The sequence below is a fragment of the Phoenix dactylifera genome, chromosome 4 (assembly GCF_009389715.1).
Source record: "Phoenix dactylifera cultivar Barhee BC4 chromosome 4, palm_55x_up_171113_PBpolish2nd_filt_p, whole genome shotgun sequence".
NCBI classification, from domain to species: domain Eukaryota; kingdom Viridiplantae; phylum Streptophyta; class Magnoliopsida; order Arecales; family Arecaceae; genus Phoenix; species Phoenix dactylifera.
In genome coordinates this window covers 17000115-17023501 of record NC_052395.1, presented here as the reverse complement: position 1 = coordinate 17023501, position 23387 = coordinate 17000115, and the positions used below count along the sequence as shown (strand labels likewise).

At 36.1% G+C, this 23387-nt stretch overlaps 1 protein-coding gene across 2 annotated transcripts; it reads left to right on the top strand.

The window, feature by feature from the left end:
• The first annotated feature begins 6083 nt into the window (after positions 1–6083).
• On the top strand, positions 6084–23183 carry LOC103708190. Of its 2 annotated transcripts, none has more exons than XM_008793012.3 (9): positions 6084–6305; positions 11747–11920; positions 12888–13296; positions 13434–13717; positions 17338–17406; positions 17494–17550; positions 20433–20485; positions 20611–20686; positions 21871–23183. In XM_008793012.3, exons 1-9 carry the CDS (start codon positions 6262–6264, stop codon positions 22865–22867), a joined length of 2163 nt encoding a protein of 720 aa, XP_008791234.2. In that variant the 5' UTR covers positions 6084–6261; the 3' UTR covers positions 22868–23183. The 2 variants fall into 2 exon arrangements, with proteins under 2 accessions (XP_008791234.2, XP_026660856.2); XM_026805055.2 differs by lacking the exon at positions 6084–6305 and adding an exon at positions 6602–6808.
• The last annotated feature ends 204 nt before the right edge of the window (positions 23184–23387 follow it).

The following is a 23387-nucleotide window of genomic DNA, read 5'->3' as shown; positions in this document are numbered from 1 at the left end:
TTTAGCTTCTTTTTCTCGTATCCATTTCTTTCCTCTTTTGATAATGTAACTCATCTCTGCTCCTCACCTCTATTGTAAATACGATTAATCTTCAATAAAAGCCGGGTGGCTCTTACTGCCTCCCCTTTACATCAAAAAGAGATTACCAAGGCGTTTAAGACTATTAAATTCTGGAACCAGTCGTACCTCTTCAGTATTTTTCCTATGCATATAAATGTCTACTCACAAGCATCTTGCTTCCTATGCATATCAAAGAAATAAGCAGTTCAGTGTCAAATAAGAATGAACATAGCTCCCTTGTAATTGGTGTTTTTTGGTAGGAAAAAAGAAAAACACCAGCTACAAGGGAGCTATGTTGATACATATTCAACACTGAACTGCGAATTGATGTTTGATGATGATGTTCATCATAGATTTCTGCTCTGAAAGGATGCTGTGACAATCAAAAAAAAAAATACAGAGAAAAATAGTGGGCACATCAGCTAATGGATGACTGAAGCTTGACACTATAAAGTAGCAGACAAACAATAAAGGAGAACCCACAGAATGAACAAGAAGATCAAAGTGAGTCTGCCTCAAATTCAAGGACGGTATGGTTGTGATTTACAAAGAGCAAAACACCAAATTCTGCAGTGATTCCTGGCCCAAAAATTCATTCGAATTTTGCCGGAAATCCAGCATCCAAATGTATACCAGTCAGTGGACAGATACATTCCATTAGTAAATCCCTTACAAACGAACTTCAAATTTAAATGAAATAAAATAACTAATGATTCAGATCGGTGCCTTGTGCAGTAAAATTAGGAAGTTTTCTTGTTTCTCAAAGTTTTGGTAGACATGGAGACTTTCATTGTTACTCTAAATTCAATCAGATATCAAATAAAACGCTATCCAGCCGTCTCTTTTAAAAATCAGACAACAACTGCAGAGCTTAAGCTTCAAGCACCAGGGGTGAACAATACTTTCCATCATCAGTTACCTACAGAGGAAACAAATACTAGCAAGCCATACAGGAGTAATGACTGCCGACTGAAACCCAATATAAGCAACTACCCTAACTATGTCATCATCACGGATCACTCTTGTCAGGTTGCAATAAAATTAAACAGCAGACAAAAGAAACATGAATATCTGAACACGGATCAACTAATAAAAGTCAGCAAGCATGCGATAATTGACATAGAATACATTACGTAGTTAACCAGAGACATGGTGCAACCAAGACAAGACATAAGCATTAGTTGGAGCCATGGTTCCAAGATAAGACATAAGCATTTATCTCCAGCACATAAAGAGGCATGTGGCTGTGCTGGACGGAAAAAAAAAAAAAAAAAAAAAAAAAAAAGCATAAATATCCTCTTAAATATTGAATTTTGCATAAATACCCTTTCCAAATTGATATTTGCATATATACCCTCATAAAATACTTGTTTTGCTATTCTACCCTTTTTTTTTCCTTATTTTTGCATATATACCAACGTCATCTAACACCATTAAAAAAGTAACAGTTTTAAATTAAAATAACTAAAATATCTTTAATAGGTAAAAGTGCAAAAAAAAATATTTATAAGGAGATCGCGATTGAGGACAAAAAAATAATTTCAAAAATCTATTTTAAATTAAAATAAATGTGAATTTTACTAACGGTGTTAGAAAAACCGTTATATTAGAGGTATTTATACAAAAACAGTATTTATGAGGATATAGAAATAAATATAAATTTTAAGAGGGTATTCATGCAAATTTAAATTTGTAGAAAGATATTCATACAAAAAAAATCTAAAAATAATAATAAGTGAGTCAGTACCAAAATTTCACGTGTATCATGCCAAAATAAAATTAATTAAAATATTTAATAACTTTTCCTTTCAACTTTCCACGTCCTTTATTTTTATTTTTTTCTTGAGACCAGAATTTTCATTTTCCAGGATAAATATAGGTAGTAAGTAGCAGTGTCGTGTCAGCGATGTAAGCAGGCTCTCAGTCGAGCCACGGCTCTGGATTCATAGGCCCAATCCCCTTCATATGGTAGAAAAAATACCTGTTGGGCTCACAGTCCGCAACTAAGCCCACGAAATATGGATGGATTCAAAGTTGCATTGGATTCCGCAAGATGCGGGAAAGTAAAAGCAAGCACCATACGATGGGGTTGCCGGAGGAGGAGGATGCGGCGGTGGTCGCGGTAAAAGCTTGTGTGAATGCTTTGGAGTAGGCCAAGAACAAGAGCTAATAGGCATGTGCTACGCGCGCTAGGTGCTTCAGGCTAGTTCAGTCCTTTTAGAGAGTGATTCGGTTACAGTGATGAACTGGATCCGAAAGGACCCAAGCAGTAACGGAGGAGTCCATCTCTTGCTCTGCGATATTTGGATGATGGTGCATAAGGGCGACATATTTCAGACCATGCATATATATTCTGAAGCTAACGAGGCAGCCGACTAGGTGGCGGCATATGTAGCGAGCTACTCAGAAGGCGCCCTATGGACTAGAGAGGGAGAGATGTCCGGAGTACTTTGGGATCTTTTGTTTTCTGATTCTATTGGGTGTATTGATGTATGAAACGCCCATTTTAGCAAAAGAAAAAAAAAAAAAAAGAACAAGAGCCGATGCGGGCGTGGGGTTGAGACGCTTTCTGGTCCATCAGCCGTTCTAGGAGACGAGTCGCCTCCGGTGGTCCGCCGCACTGGACTGTTCTGCGACCAGATGATTGATTCGCCGGCGTGGCCAAAGCTCCGCACCAGCGGCCACGCTTCTGCTGCGCTTCCCTGCGACTCTTCTACTCTCTCATTCGGAATATCACTTCGGATAAAAAATTTAGATGGAACTGAGGCTGCCGTGGGTTCAGCTGCCGCTCCAACCGCCATTGTGAGATCAAGATTCCAGTGGGAGATTTTGAAGGAGTCCAAGCTGCCACGAGAGACGTTAAATTTGGATGACACAAATTTAAAGACTATTGCTTTATATTATTTTTTTCAGTTTCTAATATCCAGTTTTGAAATGTGGGATTTTCCATTAAATGTTGGGTTGCTGAGAAAAATGAAGTCAAATTGAAAGATTATGAGATGATAGGGAGGTAAAAGTTATGAACTTGAAGGTTAACCCAAAAAAAATTGTGTTGCTTGTTTGGTAAAAATTGAAGTAATTTAAATGATTTAACAATTTTTATTGTACCACCAAACACTAGATTGTCTTAATTCATATTTCTAAATTCAAAAAAAAAAAAGACATTCAGCAACATAGATAAGTTCTTGACATGCAAAGTTGCACAAACTCAAATTCACATTCCATTACCCATGCATTTGGTGGATTGTTTGGTATTTTACCATAATACAAAATTCCTTTGCAATATGGCTAATGGTGACCATGGCTGCAGCTTTGGTTATTCTAGAAATAACTGGCCAAAACATTGGTGAAACATTGATGACAATGTATCTCAATAAATAAATAAATAAATAAATATATATATATATATATATATATATATATATATATATATATATATATATATATATATATATATATATATATATATATATATATATATATATATATATATATATATATATATATATATATAAACTCTTATGATGACTTGCAAAATTAATGTGAAATTGTAAAAAGACATAAAATATTCTTAAAAATTATAAAAAGTAAAAATATTTTTGTTTACAGAAAAATAGGTAGATTGATAACTTACCATAACAGATAATAGGTTATAAATCCCCATATATATATATATATATATATATATAAACTTTTATGATGACTTGCAAAATTTGTAGTTGTAAATTCGACTGCCAATTACACTATTTCATTGCAATATACAATCTACCACTTTGAGGATAGAGTGTCTAAACAAATCATAATATAAGACCTAACAACAAAATCTCGATTGTTCATCCTTAATCAAAGTATCTTATATACTATATTTATCTAATTATAACTAAGGGTTTTACATTATTCGCATAAATAAAATTTAATGAGAAATCATGCAACCATAATTGGTTGGAAAATATTCCTTTTTGGTAGATATATCTTTCACAATTACTAATTTACATTCTGCTTCCAAGAGCCGGTATCTTGATATTATAAAAAGTATAGCTACCTGGTGCCACTTCATTTCTAACTCAACAATTATTGCTCCATAGTAGTTAGGGATCGATGCACTATGTTATGGGTGCTTCAATGTAAATCGAGGTCCACCATACTATACATTCATTTGCCGACTTCCATGTTGGATTGGTGTCTTAAACGAGGAACAAAATGGTGTCGTAAAATATTTCTCTATTATGATATAAACCCTCCTAATCAACTCCATATTTATCTGCTTCTGTCTACATGTTTATATCATGTATAAACCTTTTCATTTTATGATAAATGCTCAAATTTAATTTGCAGTACTCCATAGTAAAATTTCTAAAATGCCCACTTCTTAATACAAATGAGAATTCTTAATTAGCAAAAACAATGAAGGTAGTTAATGCACTTAGTTATTCAACCATTTATTCATTTATTTATATCATCTCTTTCCATCCTAATCAAGTTCTCTCTCTCTCTCTCACTCTCACTCTCTCTTAGCAATCCTATTCAACTTCTTGTTCCATAAGCAAAGTTTCTCTCCTCCCTGATTAATTAGAAATTACTTCTCCCTTCATTAAGCAAAAGAATCTCTCAACCGCTCTCTTTGTCCCAATCAAATTAGATAAAAAAATCTAAGGAAGGATCAAACCATTCACATAAAGAAGGCTAATTATTATTTATTATATATGCGACTGCCTTCATATCTTACAAACTTCATTTTTTTTCGGTTCTATAACTATTTGTCCAGCAAATATATAGATTTATGCGAATGAAACATGTGCATTTAATTATGCTATACTAAATCTGACTTATTGTCCCAATCCAATGAGGGATCCATAACCTTTTATTTTTTTCATCATTTCAAATGTAATTAGCATATGATTGCATATTTTTTGCATATCTCCAAAATCTAGTGTACCTAGTTCTCAATAAAGGAGCAAGAGAAGAGCACCAACAAAAAGAATTAGAATCATGGCTATCCTTCTTTTTTTTGTGTTTAGGATTTTTTTTTTTTTTTGGGGGGGGGGGTGGAATCCCGCTCGCGTAGCAACTTTTACTGGGCCTCCTTTGATCAGAAAATGTTCGATGTGGGTAGACGGAATGGCTATTCTTACTCATATTCTTTTCGATCAGTAGGTTACCCCACGTGCGAGTATGTCATTCCAATGCCACCTCAATACCGAATGACCAGATGGCGACTCCACCAGGTAAACCAAGTGAAGGGCATCTGATTTCCACATTTAATCGACGTCCGCATATTTTAAATTTAGGTCACTCTGGTAAAATTTTAGCTCCGTTTTAACCATGCTACCATCTTGGCAGATGGCTATCCATTTTCTCTTACATAAATCTTTCGCTTGCGGAGATATGTAATTATTGCAGGGAGGGAACATAGAATGGCACGCTTGTTTTTATTAGCCCTGGTTCAAAGAAGGGGACCAGATAAAATATTTAACTATTCTCACACCACATGGTTTCCATGCCGCATGTTTTTGTCGTGTAAAAAGTTTATCAACTTGTGCGACAGGTCATATCATCACCTCACACGTGGCAGGACGTCGCTCTTACAAATTACAAATATTTATTTATTTTGTGGAAGGACATCCATAAACAATGAGAGAAAAATAGTTAACCTAGATTAATGTACGCCTTCTTTTTCAAGCTACACTCCATACGCAAAGGAAGATGCATGCTCAGCAGCACCCAACTCGTTGCACCCGTCTAAGAACCCTCAGGGACATGCAGCCAAACTTAAATGTCGGGTCCACCCCAGGGTGCAGGTCGGGTGTCAAACAAGTGGTGCAGCGATGCCTGTATCCTATAACCGACCTACACCGTACGTTGGTCGGTGCGTGCGTACCAGGAAAGGCATCACATTCCATCATCCCCCCGAACCTGCGCCCGCATAAAAATATAAAGTGCGGACTTGAGCTTACCCATCCACGTGGCCAAAATAGATCTCGGACCCCGCGTATAACTTCGTACGCGGACTATCGTTTTTCTCGACTTTCCCTCCGTTAGGTAAAAGGAAGGCAGTCCAAGTGAAACGAAGCCTTCTTTTCCCATACCCTCAACCCTTCTCTCTATCCTATTTCAGGCGATATTTGCTTCTCCTTGCTCGTTTTTTGCCCTTTGTAATCTCCCTCCCTCGCCTTCTCTCTCCGGGATATAGAATCGATTACTATGCTGCGGAGGTTCGTGGACAACGTTCTTGCCGTCACGAAGGAGTCAGTTTTCTTTCTTGATCTCTCTCCGTATTTCTCCGTTCAAATTATTCCTCTATTTTTTTCCGTTATCGGAGTATCTTGTGTGAATTTTAATTTTCTGTCGGGTTGCGGCTGATTGTTCTTCTTGAGTCAGAAATTTTCCTAATTTGATTTCTTGAGATTGGGTTTACATTTATTGACTTGATTTGAAAATTTAAATTATTTATTTTGATGGGTTGATGTAATGAGTAAGAGGATCGAATAGGAATTTGTGATGGGTTAGTCGGTTGGGTGATGCATCGCCTAGCTCTTTGTACCAGACCGATGGGGAAGGTGGGTGTAACCTAATTATCTGATGAAAGATTGGTTTAACTCAAGATGTTCGAAAAAATATTGTGGAATGATATGTACTCGCCTCCTGCTTTATTTTTGCGTCGAATTTAATGCGCTCTGGATGCTGATCAGCAATATTTTGGATGATACATGGAAGCTTTCGAGTTTGAATGGCAGCCATCAGCGTTCAGGTATTAACTGCCAGATAAATTAATCAGATGTTACAGGTTTTTCTTTTCATGACCGAAGGAATGGCTTTCTGTTGTAGAATGTTATCCATTTCGTGAAGGCCGGCTTTCTACTTTTATGTTGATGCTCCTTTGAATTGGTACTAGACTGATGATGGTCGACGTTGTTTTCCGCTATAGGTATCTCCGTTTCATGCCTCATGATTAGTTGAAGGGCTATAATAGATGTCGATGACCTAGTGGGATCATCATGGACTTATATTAGAGATAAAGGAGGAAATATCAATGTTAAAGAAGTGAAGGAAGAAGGAGGAATGATGGTATGAACTTAAGAGATGCAAAGAGAAAAATCAACGTGAACGAAATTCACCAATTTCAGAAAGAAATGGAATATTTCAAAATCACAAGATTTGTTTGTTATCCATTGGTTGGTAGTTTAACCAGATCTACAAAAAATTGTAACCTAAAGATCTGAAATCGAAATAGCGGATCTATTTACATGATTTTGAGTCTAGTTAAGATATGATTGACTAGATTAATGATGAGTAACCAACAGAAATTCAAATCTATTCTTAAAATATGTTGAAATCATTTAACGAATTTTCGATGCTTAAAATGTCACAGTTTGGCATGTTATTTAAATTGTGCTGGCAAATCTTGGACAGACCTCCTAACAAGTGTTAGGTTGTATTGGTTTAATCTGTGGTTATCGATATACACATCTTGAATACTTGTTGGTTCATATGGAGTGGTCAATTTTGCCCCTTAAATCAGATGGACCTAGAGGCTGTCCTCTACTAGAAGTCCCTCTTCAATACAACTCCTCTTTGAGTTTGATATTGTTTTTTCAGCTTTTCTAATCATTCTTAACATTGTCTGAAAGTTCCTTAGTTGTATGTGCATGCCAGATAAAAAATGATGGCTTTTTCAGCTTTTGTAATGATTCTCAACATTATCTTAAAGTTCCTTACTTGAATGTGCATGTCAGATAAAAAATGATGGTGATGACATAATTACTGTTATTTTTTTCTTCTTTCAGTAGAAATGCTGCAAATCATCATCCTTCACATTTTGAAGAACTGGGCATTAATTCAAACATTATCACTCAAGGCCTTACCTCAAATCATGGTCTCTTCTAAGGAATTTGTGTTGCTGTTATTTACTTAATTTTTTGCTTGCAAGAAAGAGAGACAGAGAGACCTTTTCGCTCTTAGGAACTTGTTTGTTGTTATTTGACCGCATCGTTATTAAGAGGATTTGCTTGTCACCTTACAGTTAAACTCATTTCACCATCTCTATATAAGAAAGGTTCTTAACTCCTTGTGTATGAATAATCATGTTCCACATATTACAGCCATGATATTCCATCTGACATATCAGAACCCTGAATTCCACTAGGATCTTCTTCCAGTTGTTCATTCTCATCTGTTTTTGGAACTTGGATTGTAGAATATAAAGAAAGTGAAGATTTTATGCTATCTTTTATATTAGGCATAATGTAGTGGGTGTTTTAGTTACGCTGTAATATGAATTAGTGACATTTTCTTCTTGGATTTTTTTTGGGGTGGTTGGGGTTGACCATCAAGGATAAATGTGAAAAATTAAGGTAGAATGATCGACATAATTTCGTGTAAGCTTCTTCTCTTTTTGGGACTATGACTTTCCATATAGGTATCATGATCCTTAACTTTAGAAGAAGAACAATAGTTGAAGGGAACGAAGCTTTAAAAGAATATTTTTATCTTATGTTGGAAAGATATTTTCCCACAAGCATAAATCTTTTCCCATTTTATTGCCTTGATAAGAACTCTCAACTGGGAGTCCAGAATCATTTTGGAACTTTCACTTGTATGTCTCTTGATGCAGCAGGAAAAATGTACGGCACATGAATGAAAGATACAAGAGATGCAGAAGTCAAGATTGAAGAATTAAATGAAATGGAAAATGCATGGTCTGCATTAAAAATCAAGCAATATTTATACTAAATTTCTTAATGTCATAAAATCTTCCTACAGCCTTTCTTTTGACAGCTTAATAGTTCTCTGACAGATCTAAACCATGAAAGGCTTTGATGAACTACGATTTCTGAACATGATGTATCTGAAAAATATGAGGGAAATTGTAGGAAAAATAAGGTAAATTAAGATTGAGTAAATCAGCTAAAGAAGGGAAGGATTGCATAATGCATATCAAAAAAAATTCTCAAGATTCAGAACTTTTGCCTACAAGGCTGCAACCCTTTAATTGGTTACTGAAATTTATATTAATACTTCAAAATTTTAAAATAATCTCAATTTAGGTTCTACAAGCATATCTATTTTGAGGATTCCTATCACAATCAAGCTGTGGTTGGCTAGCTTGGGTAACCACAAAATGTTGGAACAGTCTAAAATGCATTTAACCTTGTTGCTAATTTGTAGGTCTTGTATTGGAGTTTGATGAATTGCTCTCATGATTCAGTCATGAATCTAATGAGGTATTATTCATGAATATAAGATCATGGAACTAGTTGTTAAGATCTTGGAATCTTGCTGGTTCATCTATAGTTGATTCTAACCCTTCGATCCTGAAAGCTTGAGTTTTTTTCAGAAGGTTCATGTATGTAACCATGGATTGTCCACTACTGCAATGTCTTTGTTAGTTATAGTTTTTGGACAGGGATGTGCGACTGGTCATTCCTATTAGTTTCTGTAAATATAAACATAATTTCAGCGCTGGAGGTTTGCTTCCGCCATGAAATTGAGACAACCGGTACCTTTGGATGGAAACTGGTGGGTAAATGACACTAACAAAGTTCTACCAGTACAGTCAATCTATTCAATGATTGTTATTTTGCTCAAAATGCTCCAATTTAGAAACAGGATTGTTGGCCAACTATAGTTATATCCTTTGATGAGATGATACAAACCATTGCATTTTTTGATGTGATGATTTTCTGAATATTCTGTTAGTGCTTGAATGTTATGATATAAATATGCGCAACTAAAAACCTCAGTTAAAGCAACATGCTTGCAACTCACTACTTTGTTAAGTTTTTTAGGCCCTGTTTGGGGGAGTTTTTGGAAGGCCAAAAAGCATTTTTTAGCCATCCAAAAGTATTTTTAGATGAAATAGAAGTGCTTGGTAAAAATTTTGGGAAGCTGTTTTAGTTTTCTCAGAAAGCTAAAAATAACTTTTGGGAGAAGCTCCATTTTGGAGCTTTTCGGAAAAGCACTTTTAGGCTCGGTCGGAAAACTATTTTTTTGACCAAAATACCCATGATAAAATATAACAATTACACAAAATGTCCCTTTAATAATTGTTTAACCAATTTTATCACATAATTAGAAAATTTGTTATATTATGAAAAAATTAATTTACGCTAATAATTATAGTATGTTATATCATTATTATTGTATTATACTATAAATATAATATTATATTACATTATATCATTGATATGTTATGTTAAATAATTTAATATTATATTAAATTATTATTTTATAGTATATAATATTATATTACTATATTATAATAATATTATATTATATTACAGTAATATTATACTATATCATATATTTATGTATTAATACATATTATATTTTATTATGCTCTGTTGTATAATACTATGCAATATCCTTTATGGTCATTTTGTCATACCAAAAGTACTTTTTTAATTTGTTTACTAAATATATATTAAAGTGGCACAGCACTTTAGAAATGTAGTTACCAAATAGCAAACAACTTTTTATATAAACTCTACTTCAGAAAGCTCTACTTTCAAAAGCTCTACTGCCAACAGCTCCCCCAAACGGGGCCTTAGTCATTGCAAAGGACCACTGTAAATACATTTAGGATATTAGTGTTGAATAGGGCATATTAAACTGATATTCTAATTACCCTCGGCAGATTTAACGGCTTACATTGTGGTCTGATAATCAATCAACATTTAAAGGCTAAAGGAAGACTAACGTCAATGTTCCAAGAGTTGTCTAGGCATAACTTGTCATTTGATTGACAGGACTTTGTACTTGGGCATTTTAGGAGTTTAGCAAGCATGTATCATCATGGTTTCATTTTAGGTCATCGTCAGTAGTCAATGCTAACCTTCTTCTAAATCAAGAATTTTCTGTATCTACAGTAGTATTGTTTAATCGGTTGAAATATGAGGGATTTTGGTGGGAGGAGGAGATATGGGGCCAGTGGTGTGTCTATGTCTTGTTGTCAGTATCTCAGTTGCATGAATGCAAGTAGTTAAGATGCTATGCAGTTTGTTGTATGTAGCGTGTGTCCTATATAATCCGTTTCACTCTTTTCATATCTTTGTTTTGATAAATAGAACATTCTCATCTAGCAGTTTCTTGTCTACTTTTTGTTGTAGTAGATGAAACAACATGACAATATAACACCCTACCTCTTCTTTCCTTTACCACTTGGATTTGAATTCCAGAAGTTTGTATGTTCCAGCATAGGTTTGAGTCAGCAGTTGTGTTTTGATCATTTACTATGTTGAAGGTGATTCATCTAATTCAAGACTGTAGCTGATGGTATGGACACTCCTTTGTCAGCCATATTCAAGATATCTTCTGACAAGGAGTTCCATCTAGCATTGCAAGATTAATCTATATGCTGATTCGTTATCGTTTTTGTTTTTTCCCAAAATAAAGACAAACAAATAAATTATAACTATCATTTTGTCCTGCTGACATTTTGCATATAAACTTGTGCCCTGTTTATTCGATATATAAATTGAAATATATTATATAATGCATTTTTCATTCTATTTCTTAGGATTGTGATGCCATATTGATTATGCTTGTGTATATGATTTTCTTTCTGTTAGACTGATTTGCTGACCATGTAACAGTCCACTCACTTAATGCCTGAAAACCTATTCTCTTTTTTGGGTCCTGCAATACTGAAAAATGTAGGATAGTATTAATTGGCTTTTTTATTTTGCAGATCAGTGAAGACATTCACTTATGAATCTTTGAACAATATTGCGAGGCTGATTAATGGATGTTCAGCACTTGTATTGACCATTCTGCCAGGGAATACTAGCATTTTAGAAGGCCTCCATGGCTGGGAGCTGAGACCCACTCTTCGCGGACCTCGACTTCCTCGTTGGATGGAAAAGTAAGTTAGATTTTGGCTTTTGTTGAAAATGATCTTCTATTCTAATGGATGCTATCTGACAATTGTGTCAAGTCTGTAATTGGAATTTCCTAGTAGACTATTTACAATTTTGGGCAGTTAATGATGGATGCTATTGAAACGAAGTGGAAATCTACAGTTGAAGACAAAAGGTGTGCAAGGGTGGACGAAGAGAATTCCATTCTTTTAGGGTTTTAGAGGATTTTCCCCCTTCCCTCCTAATTAGGCAAGCCGGGCTGATCTTTCCCAAGAGTCCACATTGACGGGAAGGTTTGGCACCCTGATGTCGTCTCTTTGCCGACTGTTTTTTGAGTTACCATGTTGATTTTAAGTCCTTATTGGGTGACTACTTGCTAAAGTTCTTTTTTTTTTTGAAATTACTTTCCTATAAAATGAAAAGACATATGTGCAATGCTTGTGATCCAAACCTTAGTTACAAGCATTGCCATGACTTGGTAGAAATCTCAGAAAAATTTTACATAGCTGATGGATGGCATTCTTGTCAAGATCTTTTGCTACCATTGACATTAGACAAACTAGAAGATGGACAGGCAAGGCAAGTGTGCAACTGATTCAGGTAGGCAGGGTGCAAGTGAGTCAGGCAGGCTTGGACTTGCTATAGCGCAACCTGATATGTTGCTCATGCTGATAATGAGAGGTATCTTCAATATTCGGGTGCACAATGGAATTTGTGTAAGAGTCACTTCCATGGACTTATACCAGGACTAGATTTTCTCACTTCATTTCTTTTTCACATGGTAATGGATACTTATTCTGCTTGCTGTCAACTGAATGACATCTTGATAGACAATTCTGGTTTGGAAATCCAGCTCCTTGTATGCTTGTTATTTGGTCTGGTTTTGTCAAGGAAGAAGTCTGTTTTTCTTGTAATATATTCTGGTCAATCTCTAACGATTTTTAGCACAATGATGGTTCTTTATGATGACAGTGGGGTTTCTTCTTTCAACGAATTCATCCATGAACTTTCTGTGGATGCTGAAACTTCCTCAACAGTAGATTCTATATCCGGGGAAGAAGATAATGAGGAAAGTATGTTTCCTGCCTCTCCTATGTCTCAATCTTCACGCTTATCCCATACAAGCAGTCTCAGCAGATATGATCGACGTGTACTACGTGTTATCAAGTGCCTGCTTTCCTGGATTTTGTGGCCTGCAACATTTCTTCTTAAGGTACCACTTATCCTATTTGAATCAGCTGGTGTATGGAGAGTTGGAACATTCCCTAAAAATAGCCCAAAAGGCCACCAGTCATCATGTTCTCATCTTACCAAGAAGTCAGTTCAACTTAAGGACCATGTTGTTCAGCGTGCCACTGACCGGAGACGTGGAGTTGTTGAGGTACTGTGGAGGTTCTTTTCTGTGTCATGCTGATTCTTTTGTTACCATATTTTAATTTGTTGTTTGTCTTTTAGTTTCTTAGGAAAATTTTCCAGTATAAAAATTCAGTTTCTTACATCTGATTTAACATTATCCAGGATCTCCAGCTAGCTATCGAGATATTTATTGAATCAGTTTTTGACATTTTTCACAAGGCAGCACATTTTATTCTTTCACCTTCTGAAGTGCGCCAAAGATTATTTGGATGGTTTTCATCCCATGAAAGTAGTGGAAGGGATAATTATGATAGTGACACAGATGTACCTGTTCAAACTGCTACTCTTGGTGATGCTGATCCAACTCCAACTGAAAGGCAGACTACATTTCATCAGTCTCTAAATACGGATGCTCGAACTTGTCAGGATGTCATATCAGAACTTGGGTATGAAGTAACTTCTCATTTTGTGTTCTTTCTTAGTGGAATTTGTTGCAACCTTGCCTAGATTGAAAGATACAAAGAGAATAATTCAGAAACAGATACTATTAGAATCAAACTACTATATGCAACCCTTTAGCCTGCAGGTTGGCAGTCTTATCCCATGCAAAAGAATCGGTGCATGTTTTCAATATCATTGATGGTCCTACTCATATATGGACAGATGCAAGATTAGTGTCGCTAGCAATTGTCCTAAAAAGGTTATACATATATAGATACATGCAGAAACATATACATGTACATGTATGTACATAATAAATATACTTGCATCGATGCATATTTTTGCATATTAAGTATAATAGACAAAGAAAGAAAATGTCAAGGTAAATTTATTTTCATATTTTTTGAAACTATAGTTGAAAATGCTGCTTTCGTAAAAGAGAAAAGAAAAAAGGGACATGATCGGATTTGAAATGAGATATGGTAAGATTATAATTGTTTCATGAACCCTGGGAAAGTTTTGTATGGAAACTTTTTAAAACTTAAAAAAAAACAGTACTCTGGAGTTCTAGTTAGCAATAGAGTCCAATGGGGTAGTTAAGATGTGGATGACAAGAGGAGAGAGAGATCAGGAAACATATTGAGGCATGAGAGTTTAGGTTTGTTGCTGGGAGATGACGAGGAATTCAGTTTCCAAAATTGCCCATGTTTGTAGTGATTATATAATATTTTTAAGGTAACTGATTAATATTCCATCAAACGTCAAATTTGGCATATCTAAAGGATCGCCTGACACTATTTTTAAATTTTAACATAAGGTGTGTTTACATATTATGAATGAAAGAGTAAGGTTTACCTCCTGTGAAGTAGGAGAGCAAACTTGAATGGCCTACCTGGCAGCCACATAATTTATCATATCCTCTGGCCTCATTAAATAAATGTTTATGTTTTGGTAGAAATTTGGAAGGTTTCAGCAAAATTTACAAAAACTGAGGTGTAAGTTGTGATCCATGTGCAGAACTCACTGAATTTTTTTTTAAGTACATGCCCTTTTGTTATTTACTAATTTAAGGTATAATCAGTATATCAAGATAAATATATCAAGAATTATTTAAACTTTCCATTAATTTAAAGAATTCAAAGCATGTGACAATGATTTCCATAAATTTCCATTAGGAAATGATTTGTTATGTTTCACTCTTTGCATCTCACTTGATTATATCATGAGAATGGCCATTTACAAACTCCATGCAAGTGGATGAAGTTTAGGTTTCAGAGTGGGCTGATTCATCCAAGAAAGTAACATTTTCATAGTTTTTGAGAACAGATCTCTTTCAAGCTGTTTAAGTGATAATTTTTTTATGCCGCAGGAGTCTATCAGTCACAATCATCATCATCCAAGCTTTTACCTAATAAAATGAGGTTTGCTTTACAGAATAGCTTTTAAGTTGGGAAAGGAAATAATCAAGTAGATTTTAACAGTCAACATAATCCTCTAAGAATTGGTTAAAAATTCTTGCCAGAGCAATTTATTTTCTTATTTTCCTATTGACATTTTAGCTACCATTTACATTGTCAATCTCTGAGGAAGCCATGACATCGTCATTATTGCATGGACAAATAACTCCAGCCCAATATTAGAGGAAAGCTAGTTCATGTGATCTGTTCCAAAACCAAACCTGAACTTGTTTTAGGTTGGGAAGTGGAGCTTAGTTTGATTATGAGCTCACAAACAATCACCTTGTTCTTGGTTTGGTTAAGATGGAATGCAGGTCTAAGTCGGCACTGCCTTATAAACAACCTCCTTATCTTGATTAGCCAAACTTAACCCAAACTGATAAATGTTATGTCTGATCACATATATGTGTATTACATGTATCATGTTGTGTGTAACATAGGAATATTTCAGTTGCTCTCGACTATCTTATTCTTAGATTTTGGTTTAACGCAAGTACCCATTTTGTTAGATTGTGATACCTTAGAGTGCCTATTGACCACATGACTGGTGGGACCACCAACTTATGCTAAAATAACCTAAATTGAACCAACTGGGTATAACATGAAATGTTTTTAGTTTATTTGAGTCTAGGGGCTTGGGGTTTCTTTTAGGTGTAGGTGGGTACAATTGGACACTTTGTTGATTGTGTTAGCTTGATGAGGGCTCCCAAAGTTGCATTCTTGTCAGAAGAATTTGAATGAGATAATGAGCCTTGTAACCAAGTTCTGCCTACAAAGTGCAAGTAGGACATTGCATGATAAATTTAGTTGGTGGTTTATTATGGGTCAAATGGCAAATAGTCATTATTAGAGGCAAATTGTCATTTGACCCATAAAAAAGCTAGGTTTAAAGTACCAATAGTGGTATCCTATCACTAAGTTACTAGTACGAACTGGTGTGGTATGAGACTGTACCAATACAAGGTACACCTCCATGCACTAGCATGACAAAAATTAGTGTACTTCATGTGCTAGTACCATTCTGCTATGAGCGGCGTACCATACCAGTAACGATACAATTGCATGAACTTGTACAAGCCAGTACTCAAATAGTCGAATCCTTGCTCATATGTTTTCATTTAAGAATAACTTGGCTCGGTGCATATATTTGTGATTCAGAAGAAAATATACAGAGAACTTGCGAAAAGGTTAAAAATGATTCAGGTAATTCAATAAGTGATACATACATGCATATATACACATATATGCCTATATAATTCATACATCCATATTTATGGAGGTGGACTAGAATTTGGTTAACCGGATTTCAGGTGAGATCCGATTAGTCTTGACTAGACGATAGGACATCGATGATCAAAGCAATGGATGTGATCTACTATGTCTAAATTGCTTATACATGAAAAGTCATGATTTGGATCCCCTTGGCCTATGCATCAAAATGGTTAAAAACATGCATTGTTTTATGTTATTTAAATTATCTATTTTTTATCACTTAATGCACAGGCTAGGGGTTTCCAAATCACTTGATATTTAGCGTGCAAGTTGTTTAAAGGTTGTAGATCACATCCAACAAATCGGATCATTGGTATCGGGCCCCTATCTTCTGGTCAAGGCTGACCGGATCTAATCTGAATTTTTGTCAACCAGATTCTAGTCCACCTCTATATTTATGCTTGTAGATACATGTATGTGTATGTATATATGTGCGCTCGCTCAATGCCAGGCTCTTTGATCTGACATGATCTTTTTGACAGCTTTACAGCAAAACCATATCAAATAAATTTTAGATCCTTTATTGTTCTCCTGTTGTTTTATATTTTTCACAGTTTTCTTGGCACCAAATTGCAAAATATTTGATAAGATGGTAGAAGTGAGCAAAATAGAGAAAGTTTGGGGTTGAACCAATTGAGGATAAATAATGGATCTGAAACAGCTTGTGACAGAGTTTAAGTTGTATTGCTGATCAACAATGAAGGATTCATAAAGCTGATGCTTAATTTTCTTCTCTTTTTTAAATCTTCTCATGATGGTTTCCTGCCCCTAATTTATTTGAATAATGAAGTTCTGTTTATCGTAGGTTTTAGTTATGCATCTATTTGCATAAGAAGATTAACTTTTGGAACCATGCTTTAATGTAGTCGAAGCTGACATTGTCTTTCTGGATTTAGGTATCCTTATGAGGCTATCCGGGTGGTTACGTCTGATGGATATGTGCTACTTCTGGAGAGAATTCCGAGGTTGAAAAGCTTTAATTATGGTTTAGTCGTTGATTCACTTGCTTGATCTGCTTAATATGCTGACGTGGGACATGTGGCATGTTACAGGCGTGATTCACGGAAGGTTGTCTATCTGCAACATGGAGTATTAGATACATCTATGGGGTGAGCTCTCTGTCATATGATGTTCTTGTTCATTGTAACGCAATTGTAAGCTCTAACAATCTGCGTTGACTATACTGGTTTCTATTTTATTAGTACATTTGCATATTGGGTTTGACATATTTTTTGTCTTGTATATTTTTGTCTTTATATTATGTGGCCTCATTGGTTTTATGATGTAATTGTTTAATCTATGATAATACTCATTTTTAATCATTAAATGAGTTTAATATGTAGCTTATTTTTTTATTTTTGGTGTCTTTGTGTATTATCTGAACTTCATATTATATTTGTGCTAAAACACTTTTATCGAACCTTTTCCCGTAAAGTTTTATCTGAACTTCGTATTATATTTGTAGGATGACTGTAAAGTTTCATGTTTAGCATAATTTGTGCTAAAAGCCTAAAACACACTTATCTAACCTTTTCCTGTATCTGCTTTTATGGTTATAAATCTTGCACTAATTATTAGTCATCTAGGGTTTTCCAAGCCAAAAAATTTCATCCATGAGCCCAGAATTTGGATATTAGGAATAACCCACAAAGCGTGTTATATCAGGACTGCACAAGTGGCCTGACTTCAATGAGTCATATCTTAACTTGTTTTTTAAAGTACAAAATAGGTCAGATTTGTGCAAGTTTCAAAGATCTTGAAATCTACTGTTGCATGGAATTGGTTTCACTCAACAATTCAAAGTGATTTATGAGATCTTATCAATAGAAGGTCAAAGGGTCATTGTTGTGTGTTTCACCCTTTTAAGCTCATTCTAATAACCCAAATAAGCACAACATATAGACATATGGCAGTTTAAACATATCAAATAGATATAATATGAAATTAAGTTTAGGAACATGCAGGGTATGACAAGTTACAACCATCTGCAGCAATTTAAACGTGGCATGACAGGTGGTTGAGATTGCCATTTAAAACACTAAAGGAGATGATTGTCAGAAAAGCAAGGGGGATGGAGGACATGTAAAAAAGGGAAGACGATTGATGGGAAATGAGGTTGCATAGCAAGAATGGTATCTCCAGGACCCTTTAATTTAGCCTAAGGTACCTGCACTTGACACTAAAAAATGGACATTAGTATTACACTTGGACACAGCTCCACAAGAAAAAGAATTCTCAGATATTAAGTGGATCCTACACCTAGGCACACAGACAACCAGCAAACGAACCCAAAACATAGAAAGCAAGGAAGATGCAGGTGTTGGAGGTGATGAAGTGGAGATGGGTATTGGGGTCAGAGGATTGGGTTGTGCGAGTCCCGGTTGTAATTGGATGTGATGGTGGGGTTTTTGATTGGAGAATGAGTCATTGTGAGTAACCCAATGAGGGGTTGGAGGCGAGGAGATTCATTTATCTTATCTCTTTTTTCTTGCACAGATCATAATGCCAATCAATGACTAGAAACCTGTGATATCTTAATCTCTTCATCTTATAGCTTGGTTTTAAATAACGAGTTGCATTTAATCTGACTGCGAAAGTGAGAATTGGTGGAGGGGAATAAAAAGGATGTGAATCTCACCTCCGGTGGCCATAATCCATTTGACCTATAACAAAAAAGTTAAGGGTTGCTATATAATATTTTTATGTTTTATTGATATGAGAGCATGAATCTCAGACCTTGTTGTAGGAAGTGTATGGACAAATAGTTGGCAACTAGTTGCATTATTTTTTTTTTCTTTCAATTTCTTTTCAATCCTGAAAATAAGCTGCTACATAGACCTGAAGAGGAGTGTCAATCCTTTTCATCCTTTCCTATCTTCTACAGCTATAACTCAGATCTCTCTTCTCCCAGAACATGGTCTTCTCTGTTGCCCTCCTCTTGGCCAATGCCAAAGCTCTATTGCCCTTCACTTTGCTAATGCCAAGGCCCTACTCATCTTCACTCTTACTCCTCTCTCTCTCCCCCTCCCCCCCTCTGTCAATGCTGACTAAACCTGATCACGCTACACCTCTTTCCTTCATCAACTTGCCGCCGCCACCAATCCCCCCCCCCCCAAATCTCTCTCTCTCTCTCTCTCTCTCTCTCTCTCTCTCTCTGAGATTTGCCTCCCCTCTTTTTGCTGCCCTTGTTGCTGCCAATGTTGATGGGCAACATCAAATGCCAATTAGGGTGATGGAGGTGCCAGTCATGATCGGAAGAGGGAGGAAGATGTAGAGGAGCACAATAATCATATTCTCATTTCTCACTCTTCCCTTTTTGTAAATTATACTCATAAAACTCGAGATATTTACTGTATTTGGGGTAGGAACTGAAAATATAGAACAACAGTTACCGGTTAGGATGTATCTTCACCAGCCCATCTGGGTCACCAGTTTCAAATTGAACAGTCAACATTCAAATACTATAAGTTAAATTGGGAGCCATTTCATAATGAATAGCTGGACAACATTTAAAGCTGTTCCATTTTTTGACATTTATCTTGACCATGCGAGAACACTTTTACTGCAATGTGATTTGTCATCCACGCATCATATGTAATAGTGCTAGAATAGAAGCATGGATGTTTGATGTAGTTAACCATATACAGTTGCATTACCAAAATCTGGGCTTTGTCTTGTTACTGATTTTGGTGAGTTGTTATTTAGAAAATGACATTTCAATGGAAAGAGTTATGTAGCCATATTAGGTTTTAAGATTATTAACATTACCAATATCTTCTGAAGCTTAGAAGTCATATTTTTAATGCTAAATTGTAAAGTGTAAACATATTTCTTCGCTTTCTTTTTGAGGAAAATTTTCTTTGTTTCATTGACAAAAAGAACATGGATTTCTTTGATGGCATTTCATGTCTAGTTGCATAAAAGGCATCATGAATTGTATATAAATCAAAGCATATCATAATCTAATTCATTTGTTTTGTTTTTTTCCTAGTTGGGTGTCTAATGGTGTTGTTGGTTCTCCTGCATTTGCGGCTTTTGATCAAGGTTGGTGTCATTTTATGTTGAAATGAATTGTATGACCCAAATAATCAGCCATGTATCCAATCTTGCAAGTTGGTATATAAACAGATAAAAGCAGTCAGTTCACTTTCATTATTCTCATTTTACAGGTTATGACGTATTTCTAGGGAACTTACGTGGTTTGGTTTCAAGGGAGCACGTGGACAAGAATATTTCCTCACGCAAGTAAGTTATGATATCAGCATAGTAATTGTAGACAAAATATTTCCTCTTGTAAATAATTATGATATTGACATAGTAATTTTGCTGTAATCAAATAACTGTTGATAATATACATTCTGGATGGCTATAACAATCACCCAGGAAGGTGTGTCTTTCTGGACTGTGACGTTCACAAGGGACTGACAATTCTTGGCAGGTGCTTGGTTTGAGTTGCATGGAGATACCAATCCCTTGAGCAACTTCTTGTTTAGTAGAAGGCTTGCATTAGGAGTAAGGGTGCTGTAGGCTAGTATTTTTGAGCAAGCTCTATCTATAACTTAATTTTGGCTTTCATTACCCTGAGTATAGTCAAAAGGAATATCATGGTCTTAATGTAACTAATTTATTAGATATTGGGGTCCTTGACTATTAGAGATTTGGTTGTGCATTGTAAGCACAAATCATTTAAAGACCTTTTTGCTTTCTAGATACGGGTGATTGGTAACCTTTAAACTTATTAGTTTTGACAGATGAAACCAAGGTGAAACAACTGTGTTGGAATCTAGGGCAAAAGCCAATAGATGGGCTTTTCAAAAAAGAAATGAAGATAGGGCATGCAATGTCTCGAAGGATAGGTTTCAATGGCCTTATCCTTCAAACCCTTGATCTGATTGACTAAACTAGGTAACTTAGTGAAACAAGTTGGGTCGATGCTCTAGCATGGTTGGAACACATGTTAATAACTTGTTGGGGGAAGTCTGGCTTAAATCTGGGCAAAGTTTGTGAATTGAACCCTAATCAAGTCTGACTTAAATCTAGGCTAGGTTCGTGACTTGAATCCCACCCCCAATAAGGTTGGCTCAGCTTTGACTGCCAGGTTTGATTATATGTTGCTGGAATAATTATACTTTTGATGGCCATCTAATTACCTAGCTCTCATTTTTCTTTAGACATAATGAATAGCTTGACATGATAAGGTGCTTAGTATGTCAACTTGAATATAGGGTCATAAATTCTCTCCACCCTCACATTTCTTTACGCAAAAATTAGTGGCTTAACACGAAAAATTGCTTCATATGTAAAACTTGAGCTCAGGTTCGTAAATTCTCTCCACCCTATCTATCTATGTGTATTTTATTTATGCAGTTATGCATGAACATATACATGTCCATTTGTCTGCACCAAACTAAAGTATCAATTCAATGTAGGTACTGGAGATATTCCATCAATGAGCATGGGACACAAGATGTACCTGCAATGATAGAAAAGATACATGAAATAAAAACGTCCGAGTTAAACATAATCTGCAAATCTGATTCAGAAGATGAAGTCTGTGATCAGCCCTATAAACTTTGTGCAGTATGCCACAGCCTGGGAGGAGCAGTGATGCTGATGTATCTCATAACACGTAGGATCGAAGCAAAGCCTCATAGGCTGTCAAGGTTGATCTTGTTATCTCCTGCAGGCTTCCATGAGGACTCTGCAATAGCATTTACCTTAATAGAGAGACTCCTCCTTGTGATTGGTCCAGTGCTTGCTCCAATTGTGCCCGCACTGTATATACCTACCAGATTCTTTCGGATGCTTCTAAACAAGTTAGCCAGAGACTTCCACAACTACCCTGCCTTGGGAGGTCTTGTTCAGACTCTCATGGGCTATGTTGTAGGGGGCGACAGCTCAAATTGGATAGGGGTGATAGGGTTGCCTCATTATAACATGTATGACATGCCTGGAGTATCGCTTCATGTGGCCCTTCACCTTGCACAGATAAAGCATGCAAGAAAGTTCATAATGTATGATTATGGAAGTGCATCTGCCAACATGGAAGCATATGGAACAGCAGAGCCGTTGGACTTGGGGGAGTATTACAACCTTATTGACGTGCCTGTTGATCTCGTAGCAGGGCGGAAGGATAAAGTTATTCGGCCTTCTATGGTGAGGAAGCACTACAGGATGATGAGAAGGGCAGGTGTGGAGGTCTCGTACAATGAGTTTGAATATGCTCATTTGGACTTCACATTTTCACACAGGGTGGAGCTTCTGGCTTATGTCATGTCCCGTCTACTTCAGGTTCTGCCTCCGAAACAGCACCAAGGCAAGCAGACGACGGTCAGAATCAGAAAACTAAACAAGGCCAGGTTAAACAACAGTGGGGACGATGCAGAGAGTATACAAATAGATGAAATTAAGCCTTCAGCCGAATGATGTTCCGTAGTTGCCTTTGATGTTTGAATAGCTCTTGTAACTTCACTATCAGTATAGTTTGAAGCTCAAAGTATACGGTAATGTTAGTGATGTGAGTGTAGGAAGGGGATTATTTTTGCACCCCTTGTTGGCCATACAGAGTGGTGAGCTAAAGCAGGCAAGTCATTGTACTATTATCTTAGTAGCTATCGACATCTGCATTTGAAACTAATACCTCCATCCAGTGTGTGTGGTTGCTGGTGGATTGATGTCTTGAGTAATGTCTTCTTCTGTAGTCTCGGAACATTGACTGGTAGTCATAGCATTTCTCTTGAAACTGGCTGATATTTGTCAACTATTCATGGTCGAGTTGGTTAGGCAGGTCTCGCTACGATGCTGGTCTTGCTTCGGGCATTTTAAAAGCTGTGTTCATGCTTGCCTACCGGTAGAGGGCGGATGGTGCAAAAAAAAAAAAAAAGGCAATTTAGAGCAGCTAGTCCCCATGTCCATATCGTCTACGTGCACATTCTCCGAAAATGAT

Excerpts from the sequence above, each read along its gene's own strand:
- LOC103708190 (XM_008793012.3), top strand. The coding sequence starts at position 6,262 with ATGCTGCGGAGGTTCGTGGACAACGTTCTTGCCGTCACGAAGGA. Across the intron at positions 17,407-17,493 it reads CTTCTGGAGAGAATTCCGAG|GCGTGATTCACGGAAGGTTG; the intron begins GTTGAAAAGCTT and ends GGCATGTTACAG. Across the intron at positions 20,687-21,870 it reads AAGAATATTTCCTCACGCAA|GTACTGGAGATATTCCATCA; the intron begins GTAAGTTATGAT and ends AATTCAATGTAG.